At 33.1% G+C, this 22,157-nt stretch overlaps 2 protein-coding genes across 3 annotated transcripts in view; both read left to right on the top strand.

The window, feature by feature from the left end:
- LOC107440430 (pancreatic lipase-related protein 2) overlaps window positions 1-9,042 on the top strand; it is a 37,015-nt gene extending 27,973 nt beyond the window's left edge. The window contains exons 7-8 of one of the 2 annotated variants that reach the window (XM_071182112.2): window positions 283-462; window positions 8,820-9,042. In XM_071182112.2, coding sequence (XP_071038213.2) covers window positions 283-462; window positions 8,820-8,898 — 259 coding nt within the window. In that variant the 3' untranslated portion in view covers window positions 8,899-9,042. Of the gene's footprint in view, window positions 1-282; window positions 463-8,819 lie in introns of those variants that run through there. The other variant, XM_071182113.2, reaches the window with a different exon arrangement.
- Window positions 9,043-11,690: 2,648 nt separating this feature from the next.
- Window positions 11,691-22,157, top strand: part of LOC122268220 (pancreatic lipase-related protein 2) — a 31,390-nt gene continuing 20,923 nt past the window's right edge. Inside the window, exons 1-4 of the mRNA XM_087160887.1 lie at window positions 11,691-11,850; window positions 15,724-16,163; window positions 19,278-19,524; window positions 20,815-21,039. Of these exons, the coding sequence (XP_087017013.1) occupies window positions 11,829-11,850; window positions 15,724-16,163; window positions 19,278-19,524; window positions 20,815-21,039 (934 nt within the window). The 5' untranslated portion in view covers window positions 11,691-11,828. The remainder of the gene's footprint in view (window positions 11,851-15,723; window positions 16,164-19,277; window positions 19,525-20,814; window positions 21,040-22,157) is intronic.

Raw genomic sequence — 22,157 nt, 5'->3', positions numbered from 1 at the left:
ACAGCCACATATACATCCACATACATATGCATATACGAAAGCATATTCCAGATCCACATTCAGATACAATTACAATTACTGATATACATACACATATTCTCAAGAGCACACATACACACACTAATATAACATTACTGTTATGTATTTCATGCGCCCCACGTTTTTCGTTTTTCAATTTTTTTCTTTATTATTATTTTCCACTACTAAAACGTGGTTTTTAAAAATATTACTTTTTATTTTGAATTTTTTTATTTTTTTTAAATTTTTTTTATTACACTTTAGGAAGGATGAGAAGCTTTCCCCTGGCGGTGGAAAATTTCAAGCAATGCCCATATCTGATATTGTCGGTCAGTTGGATTCAGTTCAGGCTCTGTACCTGAGATACAATGGCTTCTTTACGAAAGGAAAGGAAACCTTTGGAATAGCCTCTGTCACCATACAGGATTCGGATGACAAATATATGTGAGTCACTTCAATTTCTTACTCCTTAAAATATTCTGAAACAATGGTGAAGTGAAATTCGTAGTTAAGGTTGTAATATGTTAAATTTTACAGCTTATTAGGAAAATTACGCATCTCGCTTGTTTTTTTAAAAAAGAAAAAAAAAGATAACCAATAAAAAATATTGACTTTTTTAAAAATTAAATTTGTTGAAATTTAATGGCTTAAAGTTAGTACCATTATAAGACATGAGTTCTTACATAAAACTGCAGCATCGCAGAGTACGTAAAACATCAATGATGTATTTGGCTTTAATGTTATACTATAATAGATTCTCAACCTTTTTAACGTTACCGCCCCCCTAGGGAGTAAAAAAAAATTGCAACGCCCCCACCCCTTTTGCGAAAATCTAGTTATTTTGAGAAAGGGGTTGGAGGGGGTGCTGAATTATAAGAAGCAACATTTTTAAGCAATTTTTTCAGAAGCTAAATTTGCTTGTTTTTTGTTTTTTTTTGTTTTTTTTTTAAATTTATGTGCACGTTAACTCGATATTTTTCTCCCGTCAGGTAAACGCAGTCTATTTGTTATGATAAAAATAAATACAGTATTGGAAAAAAATTACAACAAAGAAGCCTATGATTAAAATGAGTAATTTATTCTTAATTCGATAATGAAAAAAACACCCAAAAATCATTTTTACTCTAGAAATTATTATCAACGAAGCAATCAAGTAACTATGATAGTGGAATGAATTTACTTGAGGGTTCAGAGCCAGTTTCTTAACATTCGGTTCAATATTTTTAGTGAGGTGAAGTCGCAAGTACCCTCTTTTTATTTTTATTTCTTTATTTTTTATTTTTATTTTGTGACTACATCCGTCACAGCACTGAATCTTTGTTCGACAAGGTAGGAGGAAGGGAAGGCAATTTAAACTTTTTTGATGATAGTCCATAGCCCAGGCGAGTGGTGCTACCTTGAAGCCAAACAAAATTCTGTGAGAACATCACCATTTCAAAGTTTCGTTTCATCACTTGAAAGTTCGGCCGATTTCTCCTGAATCTGAACCTCTGCTGTTTCAATATTCACAAAATTCATTACCCATTGAGGGACTTCCAGGGAGAAAACATCTTTATAACGGTCGGAAAAGTCCATGTGTAAAGACTCAAGGTGTTAGCAATATTCTTGTGTATCGTCAGAGGAAATTTAACTATTATTTTCAAGATCCGATAAGATTGGAAATTGGCAAAACTTATTCCGATCAAAATTTTGTTTCGACAAAATATTTTTTTTAGAAAGGCAGAAAAAACTAATTTTGATGTGGTCAAATTGAGCTTGTGGCCTTGAAGTTGTAAATTAACACCATTAAATTTTGCAAATAAATCGATAATAGTCAACTTCTATCTTGAATTCTAGCAATTTGTCTTTCGAAACTACATTTCTGACTTCGAGGAACTCAAGTACAAAGTCGAAAAGATTCTAAAACCTATTGAGACAGGCGACTAAGGAAAGCCAGCGAATCTCAGTGTGTAGTAGCAAACGATTGAATTCATTGTTTGTATTTTTTTTACACAGCTTATGAATAATCAATCGTTGAGAGCATTACTGCGAATTTTGTTCACAGCAGAGCTTGACATATTGCAATGACTGATGTAAACGACTACTGAGATTTTTTTAACTAAATGCTGTCTTTGAATCCCTCTTCAAAAAGGCGATAAACCCACGATATGGTGCAGCCATTGCAGGAGTTTCATCAATGGCAAGAGATAATATTCGCAAGAGGAATATTTTTCTGTTTAAAATAATCTTTGGTAGTATTGAAAATAGATTCACATTGGGTTTCTACAATCAAGCTTCTTGCAAAAAGCATATCTTGAATAATTTTTCTTTCTTTAACAAACCGGACGTACGCCAACAGTAAAGCCTCATTACTTGGCGAGGTTGACTCATAAACTTGAGGGTAAAATACGTTGGATTTCAAAAGTTAGCATAAAGAAACTTCAATGACTCATCCATCTCATTATTTCGTCGCTACACTTCATCGTTGCTTATTGGTATATTTTTGATATATTTTTGATATATTTTTGATATTTTGCGTTGGTATATTTTTGATTACATTGGACGCAGCAGGATGGTACAAAACTGTTTCTAAAATTTCCTTGACAGCCGGCAGTATCAACTCTTTGCCGATGATATGAAAGATTCGCAGATTTAGCTAATAATTTTGATATATTATAAGAGGCTATCAAACTATCATCGCATTTTTGCGATGAGGTTGCTAGTAAGCCTGAGACCGAAGGTGCCATCAGAAACTTGTGCTTGATGCTCGTGAAAATGACAGATCTTTATTTGGTTTGTCAGGATGAATATTTTGCAAATGCTCCTGCAAACGGGAAGGTTTCATTGCCTCATTAGATAAAACTTTCTAACAAAGTAAACACTTGCGTGGTTGAGAGTTTAACGGCGATAGAACAAATCCGAACTTCAAGTACGTGACACTGTATTGACGACAATTCTTTTTGTTTATCGACATCGTTAGAGACAGCAAAATACAAACGGTGAAAGAAAATCAACCATTTCTCAAAATTAATAAATAATTTACAATAAAGCGCACGAACCTAGCCAAATAAACTGTGAAATTGAATTGAAACTGGGGGGAAGGACTAAAAGGAAGCTAACGAAAACCTTCATAAGAAACATGGGTCAAACCAAACATTCATACTGAAAGCACATGCATTTCAATTTTCGCCAAATGGCTCGTATGAGTCAAAGGTAAAAAAACTGACTCATGCTTTACGCTGGTTCGAATTCGAGAATATAGATCACATAAGTTTGTTTTATTGCTGGTACAAATGGTGAATCGGATAATCTTAATTTAATATATTGATTTAATCTTTCTTTTAACATTAGTTGTATATTAATTTTATTTATTAAATCAATAGTAATTTAATAATTTTATTTGGGAGCTTCAAAATTAAATTTGAATGACAAAACATGCTCATCGAACGCCCAAAACATACCCAACGCCCCCCTACTGCCCAAAACAAGTTCACTGCCCCCCAGCATACTCCTACCGCCCCCCGGGGGGCGGTATCGCCCCCGTTGAGAAACAATGCACTATAGCAATCAGTATCAAATTGGTTTGATCAAATTTCGTTCGGGTGACTGTGACGTAAAATGAGCCCCGTGATACTCTAGAAATTTAAGCGAATAATGATGAACTAAAAGTCACTGCTGAGATTGGTCAACTCCAAACTATTGTAACAGAAATAAATTATAACCAACTGTGCGAAATGATGTAAAGAATAACCTAAATTGGTCAATAGATCGACCCATATCTCATTGTATTGCAAAGCAAGATTACACACAGAAATGACTGCGGCAAAACTACAGAAATTAGAATTCGTCCATATTCACCTGGCCTAATCACTACTTTTTCCTCAATTTGGATACTTTTGTAACGCGAAACCAATTTAATAATTGTTGTTAAACAAAGCCTTTCAGGAAATTTTTTACTCTCGTCTGCCATGGATTTATAATACTGGTTTGCGCAGTCTGCTTCCTAGTAAAAAACGTTAAAATAAAATGTTTGTAGAAATAGAAACTTATAAGTTAACGACAAATTTCATTCTTGACATCCTATGATTTTTTTAAGGAAAGTGCCTAATTGAAAAGAGAATCCGCGTGATAGCTTCAGAAATATAACAGCTATAATTGATTATGATTATATGAGTATAATAGATTAACCAGTTCACATGAATGCATTTAAAACGAATGTAATGTCGTGCTAAGATGGATGCGTCTAGAATAAAAGAACGAGCAGAAATGGTTTTTAGGGGCAAGAGGTGAACGGGATGTGGACATTTATAGTCACATGTTTACTGTTTATGACGAAAACTGTTCATAATAAACCACTGTGAGTAAATGTTTTCATCCAGTAACAGCATCAAAATCAGATCTACTGAGACCCAAAACAAGTCCCTTGTGAAGCCATTACTGTCGTTAATGGAAAAATTAGCGTTAATCGAAGACTTACGACTAGGGACATCTGTGCAAATACTTAGTCGAGCATCGAGCATACATTGGAGCAATTGCCTTCTGTCCTTAAAATATATAAAAAAATTTCTGGAGGCATCCTTTTTAGTTCAGCTTCACACTTATTTTAAATTCTCTATTGTGAACTAGTCAATTAGTTAAATCTGTTTCTAACTATTCTGTCTTGGTGCCCTCATATTATCTTCCTCCATATCCATGTATCCTGGTACTGATATCGTCACTGTATTTCTGATGTTATATCACGTTTGTCTAACTCAATACACTTTTAGCCATTAATAAATTATTGGTACCACATATTTGACAATCATTTAAAAATTAATATTCTTTGATAATTAATTAAAATTTCAAGACCACTTTTATTTGTAACAAATTTTCTACCACTTTTAGAAAATTCCCAGAACTTAACATGGGAGACAATTTATTAATCTAATATTACCTATCCATGCGTGTTAAAAGTGTAACTTTACAATTTTTAATTCGAACTAAGTAGTGATGAATTAAATAAAGCAAACTACTACAACTCCAATTCAAAATATTAGAATAACCAAAAAAGGCATTGTATTACCTTATAAAATGCGTGATGTCTTTAAAAATAAACAACGGTGGCGAACGGAAAAATCATTAACCGTCCACAATTAGTTGACGTATGATATTATTGTTCACACGCGCCTAAAGAAGTATTAGAGATTTTATAAAAAAATATTTAAACTTTTCAAAATATTAAAATATTTCCAGAGGCGATTCAAAATATTAGAATATCTGTAAAATTGTGTGATTGGTCAACGTTAATCATAAAATTTGCATAAGTTGCGCCACTGTAGAGCTAGTACGCGTATAAAAGCTCGTTTGAAAATCAGATTTAGTTAGTTGGGAGTTAAAATGGGTCGAACGAAAGACATACCGGACACTACCAAGACAGCGATTGTGACTCTACGCAATGAGGGAATTAGACAACAAATGATTGCCAAAAAAGTGAATTGCTTTCAAGGAACTGTAAGTAAAATTTTAAAAGATTATTCTACAAATCAAAGTTTTAAAAATAATCGCTCAAATAGTGATCGTAAACGAATAACCACACTGAGACAAGACAGAATGCTGAAACGTGTCGTCACTAAAAATCGCTTCAAGAGCTTGAGATTCATAAGTAGAAAGTGGAGAGAACAAGGAGTGGATGCCTCAACATCTACCACACTACGACGACTCCATGAACTTGATTTTCAATCACGTGTGCCCAAGAAAAGCCGCTACTTACACGCAAGCAAAAACGAGCCAGAGTGAGGTGGTGCAAAGACAGATTGCAATGGGGTATTGAGGACTAGAATAACGTACTTTTTAGCGATGAATCGATGTTTTGCGTTTCCCACGGTCATCAGGGTGTCCGTGTTTGGCGTTGCAAGCAAGAAGCTTTTACCACAGATTGCTTGAAACGCTCAGTGAAGTTTAGCACTTCTGTAATGATTTGGGGGTGTATGGGTGCTGAGGGCTTAGAGAAGCTGTGCATTTTGAAAGGAAGGGTAAATTCTGAAGTATACAAGGAGGTACTTGAACATTTTATGATTCCGACATCGGAAGATCTATTTGAGGATGACTTTATCTTCCAACAAGACTCTGCATCTTGCCACACGTCAAACGCCACCACTACTTGGCTTACTAACAATAAAGTCAAATTACTTCCTTGGCCGGCCAATTCACCCGATTTGAACCACATCGAGAATATATGGGGTTTAATGAAAAAACGCCTTCAGGATTTAGCTCCAAAGGACAAAAATGAACTCACATAAAGCGTGAAATCCGTTTGGGCAACTATCAGCAAAGATGACTGCAAAAAAATAGCGCTTCGTATGTAAAATCGTTTGCGTGACGTTATTAAAACTAAGGGAGATGCCACTAAGTATTAACTATTCATGCAGATGTCATTTAAATTAATTATGCTATTTTTGTTCATGTTATTCTAATTTTTTGAACCACTGTGAAAATTTTTCTAATTTTTTGAACTTTTAGAAAAAATTCATTGTAAAAACTTTTGCAATATCATAATAATTTATTTATGTCATGTTCATCTACAAAACATGTAGAATGTGATAACACACTTCAAAATTCTCAGGTATTCATTTTTACCAAAACAAATGCATATCTCAAACCACTATGTGCTTTATTTATCATTATTCTAATATTTTGAATTGGAGTTGTATTACACCGCCTTCAAATAAACTTCTATAAAAAGAGTTTTGCTACCAGTTTTATCTTTTTTTACCCTGATTATCGCCACTCTGAGAATGCATATATGACTCACCCGTCTCGAAGAAGCTAAGTTTATACATTTTGTCAGGCTTCTGTCTAAATTAGTAAACTGCGTTTTTGTAACATTCCCTTTTATATAAGATTTATTTATTTGCATTTAGTGGTAAACAAAACCATGTTTAATTAAATTTATAAATCCAAGAATTAACAAGAAATTTGAAATATTCACTGCTACTTTATATTTAAAAATGAAATACTACGGGTAATCCGTAATGTTGCACCTGTGCCGATACTTTACTCTCATTTTGCAAACAAAAAACTTAAACTCTGAGAAAATTGATTCTTTACTTTTTCTTACATTATTTCCTCGAGCAAAAGCGCTCGAACCTCGTCTTCATCAGCAGCCAGCATACTAAAGTTTTTGAGCAAGCTGCTTCAATGATTCCAATTTTGAGCAAGCTGCTTCAATTTCCAATGATTTTAATTTCCTCGAACAAAGTTCTGGAACTACTTATCTAGCAATCACACGGACAGCTGACCCATCTCCTCCTACATCAAGGATCTCTGCCTATATCATGTGACTAGTGTCGAGACATCTTAAAATTAATATCTCTTTTATTGTTACTAATTAAAAACAAGTATTTTTTGGAGTGATAAATAACAGGAATATTCTATTGATCTACTCTAGCTCCATGTTCACACTAGTCCCTTTCTCACCCAAATTTTTTTCCTGCGTTCTTTTTTCCACCTACCGGACACCTGTATCCTGTTCTTTTTACCCTTTAGTACATGGTACTTTACTTTCACAGGTCCGGTAGGGTACAGGGCCTGTACCCTACCAGGCCTTTAAACTTTAAAGTGGCATCTTATAAAAGGAAGTGCCTGACAGTGTTACCACAAATTGACTACCGCTAAGAGATTCTTTTTCCCAGAATGCCCCGCATCTGTGCCTACCAGAAGTCATTAGTTCGTTTAAACTCATTTTTGGTTGATTAAAAAAAGCAAACCAAATGTAATTATTAAAATACGTAATGTGAGTTTTCACTAGTAAATTAAATAAATATTCCCAATAAACTGAAGTGAAAAGATGTTACCTGATTAAAAACGCTTTAAAAATATTTAAATAGGAAACAACAGTCGAGTGCCCTGGAATCTTGTTCTATTCATATGAATTCTGATTCCCTTGTTAACGACATTAGTTCCTCACTACCTCTCCGTACCTCGTGGAAATGCATTTTACCCCGATTTGTCACTGTGGTTCTTCTTGTTCTGTTCTTCAACTTTTTCTCTCTCTCGGCTATTGTGGTTTTATTAAGTTTTGCTTCTCACCTTTATTTTTAAATATTTCATTTTGGTAAACTTTTAGCTTCATATTTAAAATCACTTTTGTTTCTTCTCATTCACGTTTAGCAAGTCTTGAAAATGGGCGCCTGTTTTTGTGTGCTAGAACTGTTATTTTCTATTTATATATTTTTTAAACGAATGCAGTTTTTAATCAGGTAATATCTTCCATTGTTAAAAACGACGAAAAAAAAAGGATTTAGTTTGCAGTTTAAGGAAAAAACTAAGAAGATACTTTTCAACCTTGAAAACCTTGTGTGTAAATTTGTTATTTAATATTTTAGTGTTTCGTTTTGTTACCAAACATATGAGTATAACATAGTTTTACCATTATGTTAACATTTACAGAAAATTTTTGAGTTGTAAATAGCAGGAATATTGATCTACTTTAAGGCCCATGTTACCATTAGCCCCCAATTCAAACCATATGCGATAAAAAGAACTATCTTAAAGGTTATATATTGAGTTTTGAGATAGTTTTCTTTTGTCTAAAAATGATCATTTAATTAAAAAAAATTAAAAACCTACTTGCAACGGAAAGTACATCATTACAAAATTTTAAATTTGGGAGGAAGTCGGATAAAATTTGATAAAATTATTGTATCAGTTTTTAAATCAATCTCAAACTAAAATCAGAGCAGAAATTGGAATTTTAAATCCAAGTAAAATCGCTCAGAGTAATTTAAATGACGTAAACGTTTAAGTTTATGCAAATAGTTTTAAAAGTTGAAATTATTTTTCAGATTTAAGAGTTGTGCAGATCCCGTCATTCTTACCGATCAACAATATCATACTTTGAAACAAACGGAGGCCAGCTGCTGATGAAAATATTGCGAAATTAAAAGAATAGAAAAAAGATTATGGATCCTTAAGCACAACATTTTACCAACCAAGAACTATTAACTGTTTGTTTACTTTCATGTTGTTCAATGTCTTAAATTCAAATAAAGAGCACTTTTAATAAAACGCTTTCTATGTTCTTTTCTCTTTTTCAAATTAGATAAGTTGAAATAAAATGAACAATTGTTTAGTAAATTTTTGCAATGCCTTTATAATCAGTAAACTTATAAAATTACATTCAACATTAAAGTAACTACACTACATGGATTAACCCTTTGCACTTTAAATTGTTCTTTGATCTAATGTAGGTACTAAATCGTTTAAAATACTCATTATTATTGCAGGAGCAAGGTACTAGGGTTTGAACGTCCATGCCTATTCATCTTGAAATTATTTTTTAAGGTGAAATGAAAAATGGCATCCAATGTAATAAAACCTGTGTATAACGATACTGTCTATAGCGATAATGATATTTCCTTATTTTCCCGGTGAAATTCTTTTATACTCAATGTATTTTCAACCAGCTTACAATGATAACTTGATTTCTTGTGGCAAAATTTTTAAAATGCTGACAAAATTATGAAGTTTTCTGATAGCTTTAGATTTTAATTGATTACCACTCTATAAGATATTTTTCAAAAACCGTAGTAGTCGGCAACCCTGGAATGCTATGAAAATTTTCTTTGCTCCTCAAAATCTATAAAACTTCTACGAAGGTGTTTAGAAAATGTTCAAGGAGTTAGAATAGAGAAAATTACGATTCGATTATTAGTTCGAGAATTAAACTGTTAAAATTTTAGTAAAAAACCATGCTGGATGTTGGTCGATCAACTGTCCGTAACTTCCGGGTTAAAATTTGACGTGCTGATATGACCATTTTGTATCATGTTTTTTTAAAAAAAGCTCTTACAAAACTTTTTTTTCTAGAAATTCCTAATTGATTGAGAGTCATTGCAAATTTAAGTTGTTTTTTGTGATTTTTTTTTCGCAATTTTTGTTTTAAATAGTAATTATTTATCCGTTGATGAAGAAAGTTTATTTTTCCATCACGAGATCTTTGATTCTTTATTTTATAAGTTACCGCACTACTCGATGTCAATTAAAAGTAGCCGAAATAAATAAGAGAGAGAGAGAGAGGTCACATGATAATTTTTGTATAGTTGTGCCATTGCTACAATACTTTTTTTTGGTCAATTGATGAGTAGAAAATAGTTGTATGGGTCAGATGAATCACTTTTCACCACAACACGAAGGGTACATGTTTTATTTTATTTCATTTTTTTATAACAGTCATCGAACAGCCGACCGAATTTTATGAGTTTACGACTACCAATGTTCAACTCCATAGCCTTGTACTTTTGAACCCAGTCCAGAAGACAAGGGAACTCCTGGATAGAGTATTGGGAGAAATTTGCCTTCGTCGAGGACTTTTTGATGGAGCTAACCCGTATTTGCGTTAGATGGAGAGGAGGACCACGAGAACCTCCAACGGTTAGCCTGACGGCAAGGGGACTGTAATCCATGATCTGTCTACCTCTGAGGATATTTCACGTCAGCACTATGGTCGGTGCAATCCGGATGCGGAATTTGTATCGACTGGGATTCGAACCCGGTCAACCTCATTTGAAGGCGAACTCTCTATCCCCTGAGACATCGCGGCTCAAGGGTATACGTTACAAAGATATCTTCCTAAGCGTATGATCTTGATTGTCTCCTTCCTACTGTCAGGCATGAAGGTGGATCCTTGTCATGATATGAACAGCTGTGTTGGGGTCTTCTTCTGGCTCAATTGCAACCCTGAAAGGAAAGGCCAACGGGAAAAGTATAGAGAAGTTTCCACTGACAAGGTCCATCCTACAATGCAAACGTTCCTTGATTCCTGCAGGATATGGAATTTCTCAAGACGGTTTGTCCAATCATGTTTTGATGAACACATGATGTGAGGAAGTGAAACATCTATCTTTGCCCGCACATTCCCCCGAACTCAGTATACTAGAACTGTTATGGTCTATTTTAGAGCATTCAATCCTCAATCGATATCCTTCATCGACATCTCTCACATAACTCCATGAAGAATGGTAAATTATTCCACTGAACATTATTCAGAACTTGTATGATGTGATTCCCAGACGATTCCAAGCTGTGCGTGACAAAGGCTGTCCTTCGCCATGTTAGTAAAGGATTCCTTATAAATCTAAGGTGTTAACATTATTTTGATAAACTTTGGTGAGTAAAAATTATTGAACCGATTGACTCTGATTTTTCACCAACACTTGTATTTGGAAAATCATTCTCAAAACCAGTAAAAGTTGGTCGATAAGTTCTTTTTTTATTGCAAAAGTAAATATGAATCAATTATATTTCTGCCGGGCTAGCTGTCATAACAAATTTTGTCACATTTTGCAATGAATTTTAATCGTTAATTAAAGAGTCACATTAAATTTAATTAACCCATACTTTACTTTAAAATATAATTCTTGCTACAACTGAAAAAAAATTCTATGACAAACCGCCATTTCAGTTCAATATCAAATTAAAATCAGAAGGAGTGTACAAAAAATGAGTTCCCAGGTATAATTGACATTTTGTATATAACTTATCATATCACAGTCTTAGTTTTATTTCAAGTGTGCTTAGTAGAATTAATTTTATCATCATTAATTTTATGATATCACAATAAAAATCTGTTGATTATAAATTGGTAATCCTTCTACACATAGTTTATTAAAATTAAATCTTTTGAAGTAAAGATCATATTATGAGAGACCCTGGGAAATAGCCTATCACCTACAGTGGAACACCTGTTGCGTTTGATGAAATAAAAAAGATATTTTTTCTTGATTAAAAACTTATTTTATCAATCGCTGCCAACGTGTTCAATCAGTTATTTAATCAGAATTTCAGTTTTCAGGATGTTGTCTATTTTATTCACGGGTAAGTTTGAATTATTATTTTTTTTCAATTAAATTTATTTATGAATTGCTAATTGCCTTAAATGTATGTCAGCGATTATAATATTCGTAATGTCTAGCGTAGATGCATTTATAAATTATTACTGATTTTAAAATAAAAGACAAAAAAACGTTTCTTTCTGCTCGTAAAATTATAGTTGAAAAAAGTATTTAAAGAATGCCGTGGATTGTGATAGAAAAAGTCATTTGGTTTCAAAAATAGTGATAAAAAAATTGTTAACCTTTTATCAGATACTGGAATAAATACATTCCAAAAGATACAAATCTGTTGACTAGAATTAAAAATAAAATGTTCAAGAAAAAAATAATTATATCAGGCTAAAAAAGGTGTTTTGTTGTATTCATCTTTAAGTAGTTCACATTATTAATGAATACAATTTTGAAAATCAAGTAAGGAAGAGTTAGGCAAAGGCAGATAGGTGAGTAAAACCACATCTGGCACTTAGTGACTAAATAACTGCTGTCAAAAATCACATAAAACTAGTTGCAAATAGTCCATGGTATATGCGAAACTGAAAAAAGGAAACACTATTAGTAAAACCATTTAAGTTTTAATTAGATGTCCGGAGGGGCAAGTCATACATAACAACTTTAACGTATTTCGCGTAAAATTTTATTTTTATATTTAAAGTGGTAGTAAGATGCATGTTTTCTGTATATTCTTTGCATTCATAAACTTAATTTGCAATAATTTTCACCATCAAAATTTTTAAAAAAATTAAGTATATATATAAAAATGTGAAATTATCATATTGTTACTTTTGAACATAGCTGTAAATAATTTCGACCTATGTAAATATTTCCTGTGCTCATTTTAATTACTTGTTTTCAATTATGCTATCTCATTTATATACATGACAAGCAGGGCCGTTTTATCCATTAGGCACTGTAGGCAACTGCCTTGGGGCCCCGCCACGTTCAGGGGCCCTGTGCTACAGAGAAAAAAATTGACAATGTTTCTTAAACAGTAAAAATTTAATTCGAAATTTCAATGACGATTGTCTTGCTCTGTACATTACATCGACGCTATTTTAGTACATTTCTGAACGCATTCCAAATTAGATATTAATATTATGGTAGTTAGTTCATATATAACGCAGTTATATAATCGCAAGCAATTTTATCGCGGTAATTTTAACTCCGACTAATCAGATGACTATACAGCAAGAGCAGCTTTTTTAACACAACACGCTTGAAAAACGAGCAAAATTCTACGTTGTGAATGCACACTTACTGTTCTGGTACCTACCATAGGTATGTATATTCTATGGCCAAGCTACCAAAGAGTATGTAAAAATAAGGTTGGCAGTGCTGGTTCTTTCGTCGCATGACTGGGGAATTCCCCGATCCACTAAATACATGCGTTGTATTGTGTCATAGACAACATTTTTGAAACATTTTTAATGTAATCGTTGAATTTTCACTTCATGCAATTTGTTTGCGAGTTTTACGGCTGTGAAAGAAAAGAGAATTTTACAGTTTGTGTTTCAAAACGAGACTAAGGCAAATGAGAAAACTGATACTCAATACAGTGATGAGAATCAGCGTGTGCGAAAAAGGAAAAGGCATCACGATGACGGACCTGCAAAAGAAGTTATGCTCAGAGGAAAAGAGAAATTAAAAGTTGATACATATTTGCCAGTACTAGACATGCTGTGTACAGAACTGTCGCGGCGCCTAGAAGCTTACCGGGAAATAAATGATCTGTTTGGGTTTCTAACAGATTTCTCGACAAAATCCGACGCTGAAATTAGACAGGCTTGCACAAAGTTTAAGGAACATTATTTCGAGGACATTGAGTCTGAGTTTATAGACGAAATGGTGCAGTATAAATACTTCATCTTACAATTAGAAGACGCCGGAAAAAAAAATTGTGCCTGCCGAAGAGTCTTACAAACTGATTATTGGTAACATGGCACAATCAACTTTCCCGAATGTAATGACAGCTTTGCAAATATATAGAAGTCTAATGATTACAAACGCCACTGGTGAACGAAACTTTTCCAAATTAAAATTAATTAAAAACTGTCTTCGTTCAACTATGTCTCAAAACCGTTTAAATTCATTGGCCATAATGGCAATTGAAAATGATGTATTGGAAAAGGTTAACTTTCAGGATGTCTTGAACGATTTTGTAACAAAAAAAGTTAGAAGAGTTAATATTTAAGCTTATTGTATGATTTTTTTTAAATGCATATTATATGCATGATATGATATATATGATATATTAATATATATCTATCATATATATGTCATAATATATGATATATTAATTACTTATATTCTTTTCGTTTGATTCAATATTTTTATTGAATAATGTGATTATATACCTATGTAGTAAAAAACAGCGTAATTATGAATAAAGTGTTGTGTTAGCGAAAAAATATATTAGGAAGTTTGAAGACGGTGGGGGGGGGGGCGAGACGAGCATGATGACAAGCAGTATCATTTCAATGCGCTCATTATCATCATTCTTTAACACGTTCACGCCGGGAAAAGTGAAAATACTGGTAGAGGAAAAGAGATAATACTGATAGAAGAAGTATTTCAATATTAGATAATATTCGGGAGAAGTTAATCTATTCTCACCAATAAAAATTCACTGTAAGGAAATTTATCACGGCGAAGAAGCAATCCAATATAAAAATTGCATCCGTTAAAAACAATTGGTAGTTATGGATTTTTATTATTCCCGGAAAAAAACTAAAAAATGAAATTTATTGTTACCAGTTTTCACTCCGGTGCGCTGCCAAGATGAGACAATCTAGCGTGACCAGGGCCGGATTAACCTATAGGCACACTAGGCACGTGCCTAGGGCCTACGAAAAACTTGGGAGAAAAAAATTTGTTGTCAAAAATAGTTTAGCTTTAAAAACAACAAGTGTATTTTGCACAAAATTATGAAGATACAAATAAAAATATAATATTTTACGGTAATAAATTATTTTGCAGAATCTTATGATCTAATATATTACTTTTTTGCGATTTTTGGATTCAACGAAATCTTGTATTATGCTGTCGAATTCCAAACTACGCAAAATGTCTGATTGGATAGACATAAGTGCGAGCGATGCCAAACGATCTTCATTCATTGTTGAAAGCAAATAATTTTTTTATCAATTTTAATCTGGAGAAAGATCTTTCTCCTTCTGCATTTGATCCAAGAATCGACAAATATATTCTTAATGCAATGTGAACGTTAGGAAAAGTATTCACAAGTTTATCTTTAATTTGAGCCTTCAACATTTCTTAAGCAGATTTATGTTCATACAAATTTGAAAATAGTAAAAATTCATCTACAAAGTTTTCCTCTAAATCGGATGAGTAAATTTTCATCAAATTTTGCGCTTTTAGTTTAATCTCCGATTCTGACACATTTTTGTGAACAAGAAAACCGAAATTATCGTACAAATCACTGTAAGCTTTATGCCTTTTAGTCATTTCTGAAATTAATACATCTAAAATGGCGTAATACGTTTCCATACGAAGAACATTTTAGCATATATTTTGAAAAGAGGGGAGGAGTGGGGGAAGGAGGGGAGGGCCCATAAACGGCTGTGCCTAGGGCCTACGAAAGGTATAATCCGGCTCTGAGCGTGACCCACCGGTAGGTCAAACCGGCGTGAGCGTGTTAAAAGCAGCTTGCTCCTAACCTCTTCTATTAGTATATATTTCTAGTTATTTATGTATGTCTTTTTAGCTCATGTCTACTAGATTATGACGAATCGTACAGTTAGAATTCAGTGTTTTCATTATCTTTTAAATTCGCTGTTAAAGAAGAGTTTAGTTTTAAGACCAGATCACTTTTTAATTTATAAAATGCACAATTTTACAGCTTTTTTACTGGTCTGCTCTAGCCATGGTGACGAAGTGGATCTAGAAGGAGATGCAAACATTTATGAATATGCTAAAAGTGCTGTAGAAGAAGTGAAACTACATAAGTTGGCAGATAAATTGGGCATCTCTCAAGCACACCCAAGCATACTTCAGACACCACAAAGTGTGTGTTACGATGAACTTGGCTGTTTCGACAAGAACGGTACCTTCAAGCACTTAAAAACACTTCCCGAACCTCCAGAAACAGTTAACACTAAGTTCTTACTGTATACAAGAAAGAATTTGGTTGTACCTCAATTTTTAGATTACAAGGATGTGAGCACTGTTCTCAAAAGTAATCTAAACCCTTCTCACCCCCTCAAGTTTATAACACACGGTTTTGGAGGGAGAAACAACCTAACATGGGTATGGAATATGAAAACGGCACTATTGGAAGCGGTGAGATTATTATTCTTTTAATTTTAACTTCTAAGACTGAAAATTATTTAATTGTATGGATATATTTATTTTTGCTTTTGTCTCTGTCCTAGTAGCACCAGGCTTAAATTATGCGTAAATTTTTGCGAAAATGGTACCTGTAATAATCTTCACGCGTTAATTTTACGCAATATTTACAGAATGAATTTACCAGTAAAAAAAAAAAGCCTTCGTGTATTTTGCGTTATAATGCCGAAATGAATTTTTTTAATTAAGCTTAGGCAAGCTAGCTTCCCTATATTTTACGGAATATTACCATTTACATACCTGCCAACATTTAATCCTTTCGAGGATGATTTTCCCCAGTGGTAGTAAAATGGTATTTTATATTACAATTTTAGGCAATATACAGAGTTGCCAACTTGCTCCGGACAGCAGATATATATTTTAAAGTGGTAGTTTATCAATTGTGATTCTTGGTTTAATAAATTCAATTTAGCAGATTGTTATACACCACTATTTCTAAATAATTCGTATGTTTATATAATTCACCACTTTATAATACGCTAGATTGTCTCAATACGCTAGATTAGTCGGTAGTTCGCTCTAATACGCTAGTTCGGTACGCTAGCGCCGGTAGTTCGCTCTAATACGCTAGTTCGGTACGCTAGCGGTAGTTCGCTCTAATACGCTAGATTGTCTTTATACACGCTAGATTGTCTCATCTTGGCAGCGCACCGGAGTAAAAACTGGTAACAATAAATTTCATTTTTTAGTTTTTTTCCGAAAATAATAAAAATCCATAACTACCAATTGTTTTTAACGGATGCAATTTTTATATTGGATTGCTTCTTCGCCGTGATAAATTTCCTTACAGTGGATTGTTATTAGTGAGAATAGATTAACTCCTCCCGAATATTATCTAATATTGAAATACTTCTTCTACCAGTATTTTCTCTTTTCCCGTACCAGTATTTTCACTTTTCCCGGCGTGAACGTGTTAATATTAAAAAAAACTAGCTGCTCCATTTCAAAGATGAAGTTAGATTTTAAATTTAATAACATGTTTTAGTACAAAGAGATTATCTTTAATTTCTTAGATAAATGTTTAAATCAAAATAATATTCTTAGCACTTTTTTCGTTTTGAGCTATTCATACAAGAAAAATATACACTTTCAAGTTGCATCAGGTTTTAAAGAGTTAAGAAAGTTTTCGTGTGCTTCACGCAGCTGCGTTGTTGTAAATTTAACCCTTAAAATTTTGGTAAGATGGCTTTGGAATATTGTGTGTAATATTGACAAACCAAAGTTATTATCCTATTTTGGGGAGAATGCTTTTATATATTTTAAATAATAATTACGACTTGAATTTCGTCGATTGTTTCACGTAAGCAATGAAAAGAATGCTTTCGTATAATTTACGCAATAGTGACAAAGGGTATTCCCCATTTAGATGCGGCAAGAATGCTTTTAAGTATTTTACTTATAATTGACGAAGCAAAGTCACCCATTCTGATTTTTATAAGAAAGTTTATGTATACTTATGAAAGTTACATGAAAGTTTTTATATAATTTGCCATTTAAATTTTGGTAGGAATTCTTTTGTGCTGTATCCGTGATAACAAAGCAATTTTTCTATTTAAACTTTGATACAAATGCTTTTAGTAAAGTTTAAGTAAATTTGGCGACAGGCATGAATCATTTAGATTATAGTAAGAAGTTTTCGATTTTTTACGAAATATTGATGAAGTTCAGAGCATTTTTTGTTTTTGTTTTCTTGTTCTGAACTTATTTTAAAATTAATTCTGTGATAATTAATATTGTTCTTTATCTAATGCACTAAAGGCATTTTCATTACTCACGTTTGATGAAAATGCTTTTAGTAAAGTTTTAGTAAATTTGGCGACAGGTATGAATCATTCTGATTTCAGCAAGAGACTTTCCATTTTTTTACGTAATATTGAGGAAGTTCGGAGCATTTGCTTGTTCTGAAGTTATTCTAAAATTAATACTGTAATAATTAATATTATTCTTTATTTAATTCAACGTCAGTAATACGGAATATATTCCACATTTTATGCGGTTTCCGAGTTTTAAAAAATCTGATACGGTGATCTACATAAAAATTTTCGAACATTCAGCATTACAATGAAACGGTTTAAACTCAAAACCTTATTAAGGTAGAAGTGAATGTGAGTGATAATATGGTTCAATTCAATGCAAAAGTCTTTCACTGTACTTAACATCACTTTTAGCAAGTCTCATCTCCCCCAATTCTTAAGCTGCTGTATTTTACTACTGTTGGAGATATTTTAAACACGTTAGCGTTAGCTCCCGACGTCCTCGTTTGAGGACAGTTATTTTTAAACGATAAAAACTAGTGAAATAATTGTTGCATCAGTAGTTTTTATTTCTGGAAAGAAAACGTCGATGTATCTCGACATATTAGTAATATAAAGATTCTAATTTAGATCTGTTATTATGGAAATGTCATTAAAAAAAAGCCAAGTGGCAGCTAACGTAAGAAAATATCCACTTAATTTCTTTATTTAAAACAAACTGGGTACCTAGGCCGCGCAGCGGCCCCTACCCCATACATCATGAAAATCATACAGTGAATAAGACATTTTGTTTTTGTGATATTGTGGTAACAAGAATATGAACATGATTTGAAGTATATATTGACTTGAACGGTGATTTACATAAATTGCCAAATCCACTTAATTTATGTACTTGCAAACCATTACGTTTTTCAAAAAAGTTTTTTCCTAGTGGTAGGGAAATTCCGAATTAATTGAGATTGTAAACAGTTTTACTTTAGACTTAAATGAACGCTTGAACATATTTTCAGAGAACCAGCAGTGCTATTATCTAAATGTCTGAATTATTTAAATGTAATGATAATCAAAATCATTCTAAATCACATTCATCTAAACAAGAATAAAGTATATATAAATTTTGCTACCACATTAAATGTAATAAGTAATATCTTCTCGAAAATCCCGAAAAGTAGACAGATATCAGTATTTCTGCACTGCCAATCTTTCTCTAATAGCACTTTTTCACAAATTTACTATACAGAAATTTGAGTATTAACGGGTCAAAAGAAAACAAAGTCATTTGCACATTTTTCAGGAAGAAGTGAATGTAATTGCCATCGACTGGAGTTTAGGTGCTCGAGTCCCTTACTACATACAAGCAGCAGTAAATACTGAATTGGTAGGCGCAGAGGCAGCGGTTCTTTACTACAGGATTAAAGACAAACTTGGAATCCAAGAGAAAGATCTCCATCTCATCGGTTTCAGTCTGGGTGCCCATGTTGTTGGCTTCATTGGAAAGAGAATGCAAGAATTACGCGGAACTAAGCCTGGAAGAATTACAGGTATATTTTATATTTGTACTTGATCCAATTTAATAAATACTCCTTTGCTTTTACATATTATTAGCTTTACTTTTTAACTAAATTGGGGCAAAAATTTTTGACCTATATACTAATTTCGCTACTAATGTTCTTGCAAAGTTGACGAATTTCTACGATTTTAGAGTTAACTAATTTTCAAATCATAATTATTCGATTTGACTTGACTTGATGGGTGGGGGACCAGAGTACCTACCCGCGAAGCTGGCATCTCACTCCTTCATCTGAAATTCGCGTGAGTGACTGGGACTATTTGTATAGGCATAAAAGATCAGAGTGTTGGCTGTGCAGCCTCTGTGAATTACAGATAGATCTAAATATAATTAAAATAATGTGTATTAACTAGATGAAGAAGGTATGAGTAACATATTAAAAAATATATGTCATTTGTCATAATTATTCGATAGAATCAGAATTCTTCGATAGAATCAGAAATTACAAAGTTGGAATTAGTTTTGAAAAGGAAATGATAGTTAACAGAACATTTAAGAGATATGTTTGCTTAAGATTCTTGTCAATTCATACTTTGTTCCTCCTTTCTTCTGTTTTCTATCTTTACTACCAAAGTCATATCTACATACCGGGTTACCTCACTTGGTTAAAATCAACAACCACATTGCCTGCTAACCTCAACGAAATAAAGCAAAATGACAAATACTACACGATGAATGGGATAAAGGGCCGCTTCGCGTCCCAGGCATTCAGATCTAAAAGCAATACGCTTCATTTCAAAATCATCAAAATAAATAAAAGCCTCAACAAATTTGTTAATCGCAGATCCACCTATAATAGTATTAGATTTAGCAACAGCAATATTGAAAGCTCTATCCTGGGGTTTCCCCACGTTGACCATCAACCTGCACCCAAAACTAAAGTCACACATAGTTTAAAGCAAGCTGCGTCGTTTTATTTTCATTATTATTATTTATTCAAGCAAAGCTTTTGAATTCCCATGACAGCTTTCACATAGCATTCTGATCTCAAAGAACTTATACAACGATAAATAATACAGGTTGAATGGAATAGGGGTCGCTGTGAGGCCTAGGCGCCCGGCTCATAAAACAAGATCAGATCAGACGCGGTTAAAAATGCAAAAAGTGGTGACTAATGAAATTCCAAATTTTATTAAAAAAGTTTAATATTAGCAGCTTCTTACAGCTTTTTTTTTTCAATTTTACTATCGAAGAATGCTCCAAGCGTCATAAACCATGGTTTGTAATATAAACATTTAGTAGGATTCTTTTAACATTTCAGGCTTAGATCCAGCCAGCCCTCTATTCGAAGATGAAGACGAAAGTGTTCACTTATCAAAGGACGATGCTGAATTCGTGGACGTTGTGCATACAAACGCTGACGCTATATGGTACGGTGGCGTCGGTATAGAGAAACCCATAGGACACGTTGATTACTATCCAAATGGTGGCAAGAGGCAACCTGGATGCCCAAGTACTTTAAAAGGAGTTATTTTCGATATGTTTAGTAAGTGTCCTGCGAATAAGGTTTTTAATATAGCAGTTTTTTTTTCCTTAACCGATTCAGCGCTGCACTTTTAAATAATAGTGTTAAAAAAACTATTGTTTGCTTATTTTTAAGCATAATTATTATTTGCATTTTTATATCGATTATCATAGCGCCTGCAATATTTTTAATCTTTTATAGAATTTTAGTTAAAAATTCCTTAGCTCAGTTTTTGTTCTACCGCTCACAAGGAAACGTAGTTTTCTGAAACAGACAGTATAACCATCCATATTAAAAAAAAAAAAACACATAAAAACCCTTTAAGAAAATCTTCAGTGAAGGTTAAACCTACACGGAAGAATTTTTTTTTCGAGCTGAGATATTGCGCTTACACTTGCTTACGATTTGGTGTCTAGACCCTCCAAAAACCATTCATAAGTTACCACAAACTATTGATCGAAAAGATTTAGTCTAATGCAGATTACTTCAATCTTTGATTCCCTAAAACATTATTAAATATTAACACATTGAATGCCATGGGGATCAAAGGTGACCGGCACTGAGTTTGTTCGTAGCTCCACGGGGTCACCGGTGACCGACGAAGCCAAGATTATTAGAAACTTATAATTGGAGTAATTTTTTAATTTTTTTAATATTATTATCGTTACTGAAATTAATGCAGTATAGAACACACAAAAATAGTTTTATTTATATACACTGAGATGCCAACTTGCTCCGGACAGCGAATAAATATTTTCAAGTGGTAGCTTATTAATTGTGATTCTTGGTTTAATAAATTCAAATTAGTAGATTTTTATCCACCACTATTTCTAAATAATTCGTGGGCTTAGACAATTTACCACTTTTTCTTAGGATTCGTGCTAAGGTCCATTTAGGCCTCAGATGCCCAGCTCTAAAACAACGAACGAACGAGCTTAGGATTCGTGCTAAACCTTGAAAAAACTAACAAAATTTGTCTAATACGTGCAAATTTAGTTTGTAGTTATTTACCGTTCGGCCAGACGGGCAAGTCATGTAAAATTAGCATGGCATTCAATGAGTTAAACATACCTGCCAGCTCTTTCTGTTAGCTTGCAAGAATTTACTTTGAAACCAGGTGTTAGGAAGTTTATGCTTTG

This window comes from Parasteatoda tepidariorum, chromosome 4 (assembly GCF_982258835.1).
Source record: "Parasteatoda tepidariorum strain Cologne lab strain chromosome 4, Ptep-v5.0, whole genome shotgun sequence".
Lineage (NCBI taxonomy): Eukaryota > Metazoa > Arthropoda > Arachnida > Araneae > Theridiidae > Parasteatoda > Parasteatoda tepidariorum.
The sequence above is the reverse complement of the archived record's forward strand: the minus strand, read 5'-3'. Positions and strand labels throughout refer to the sequence as shown.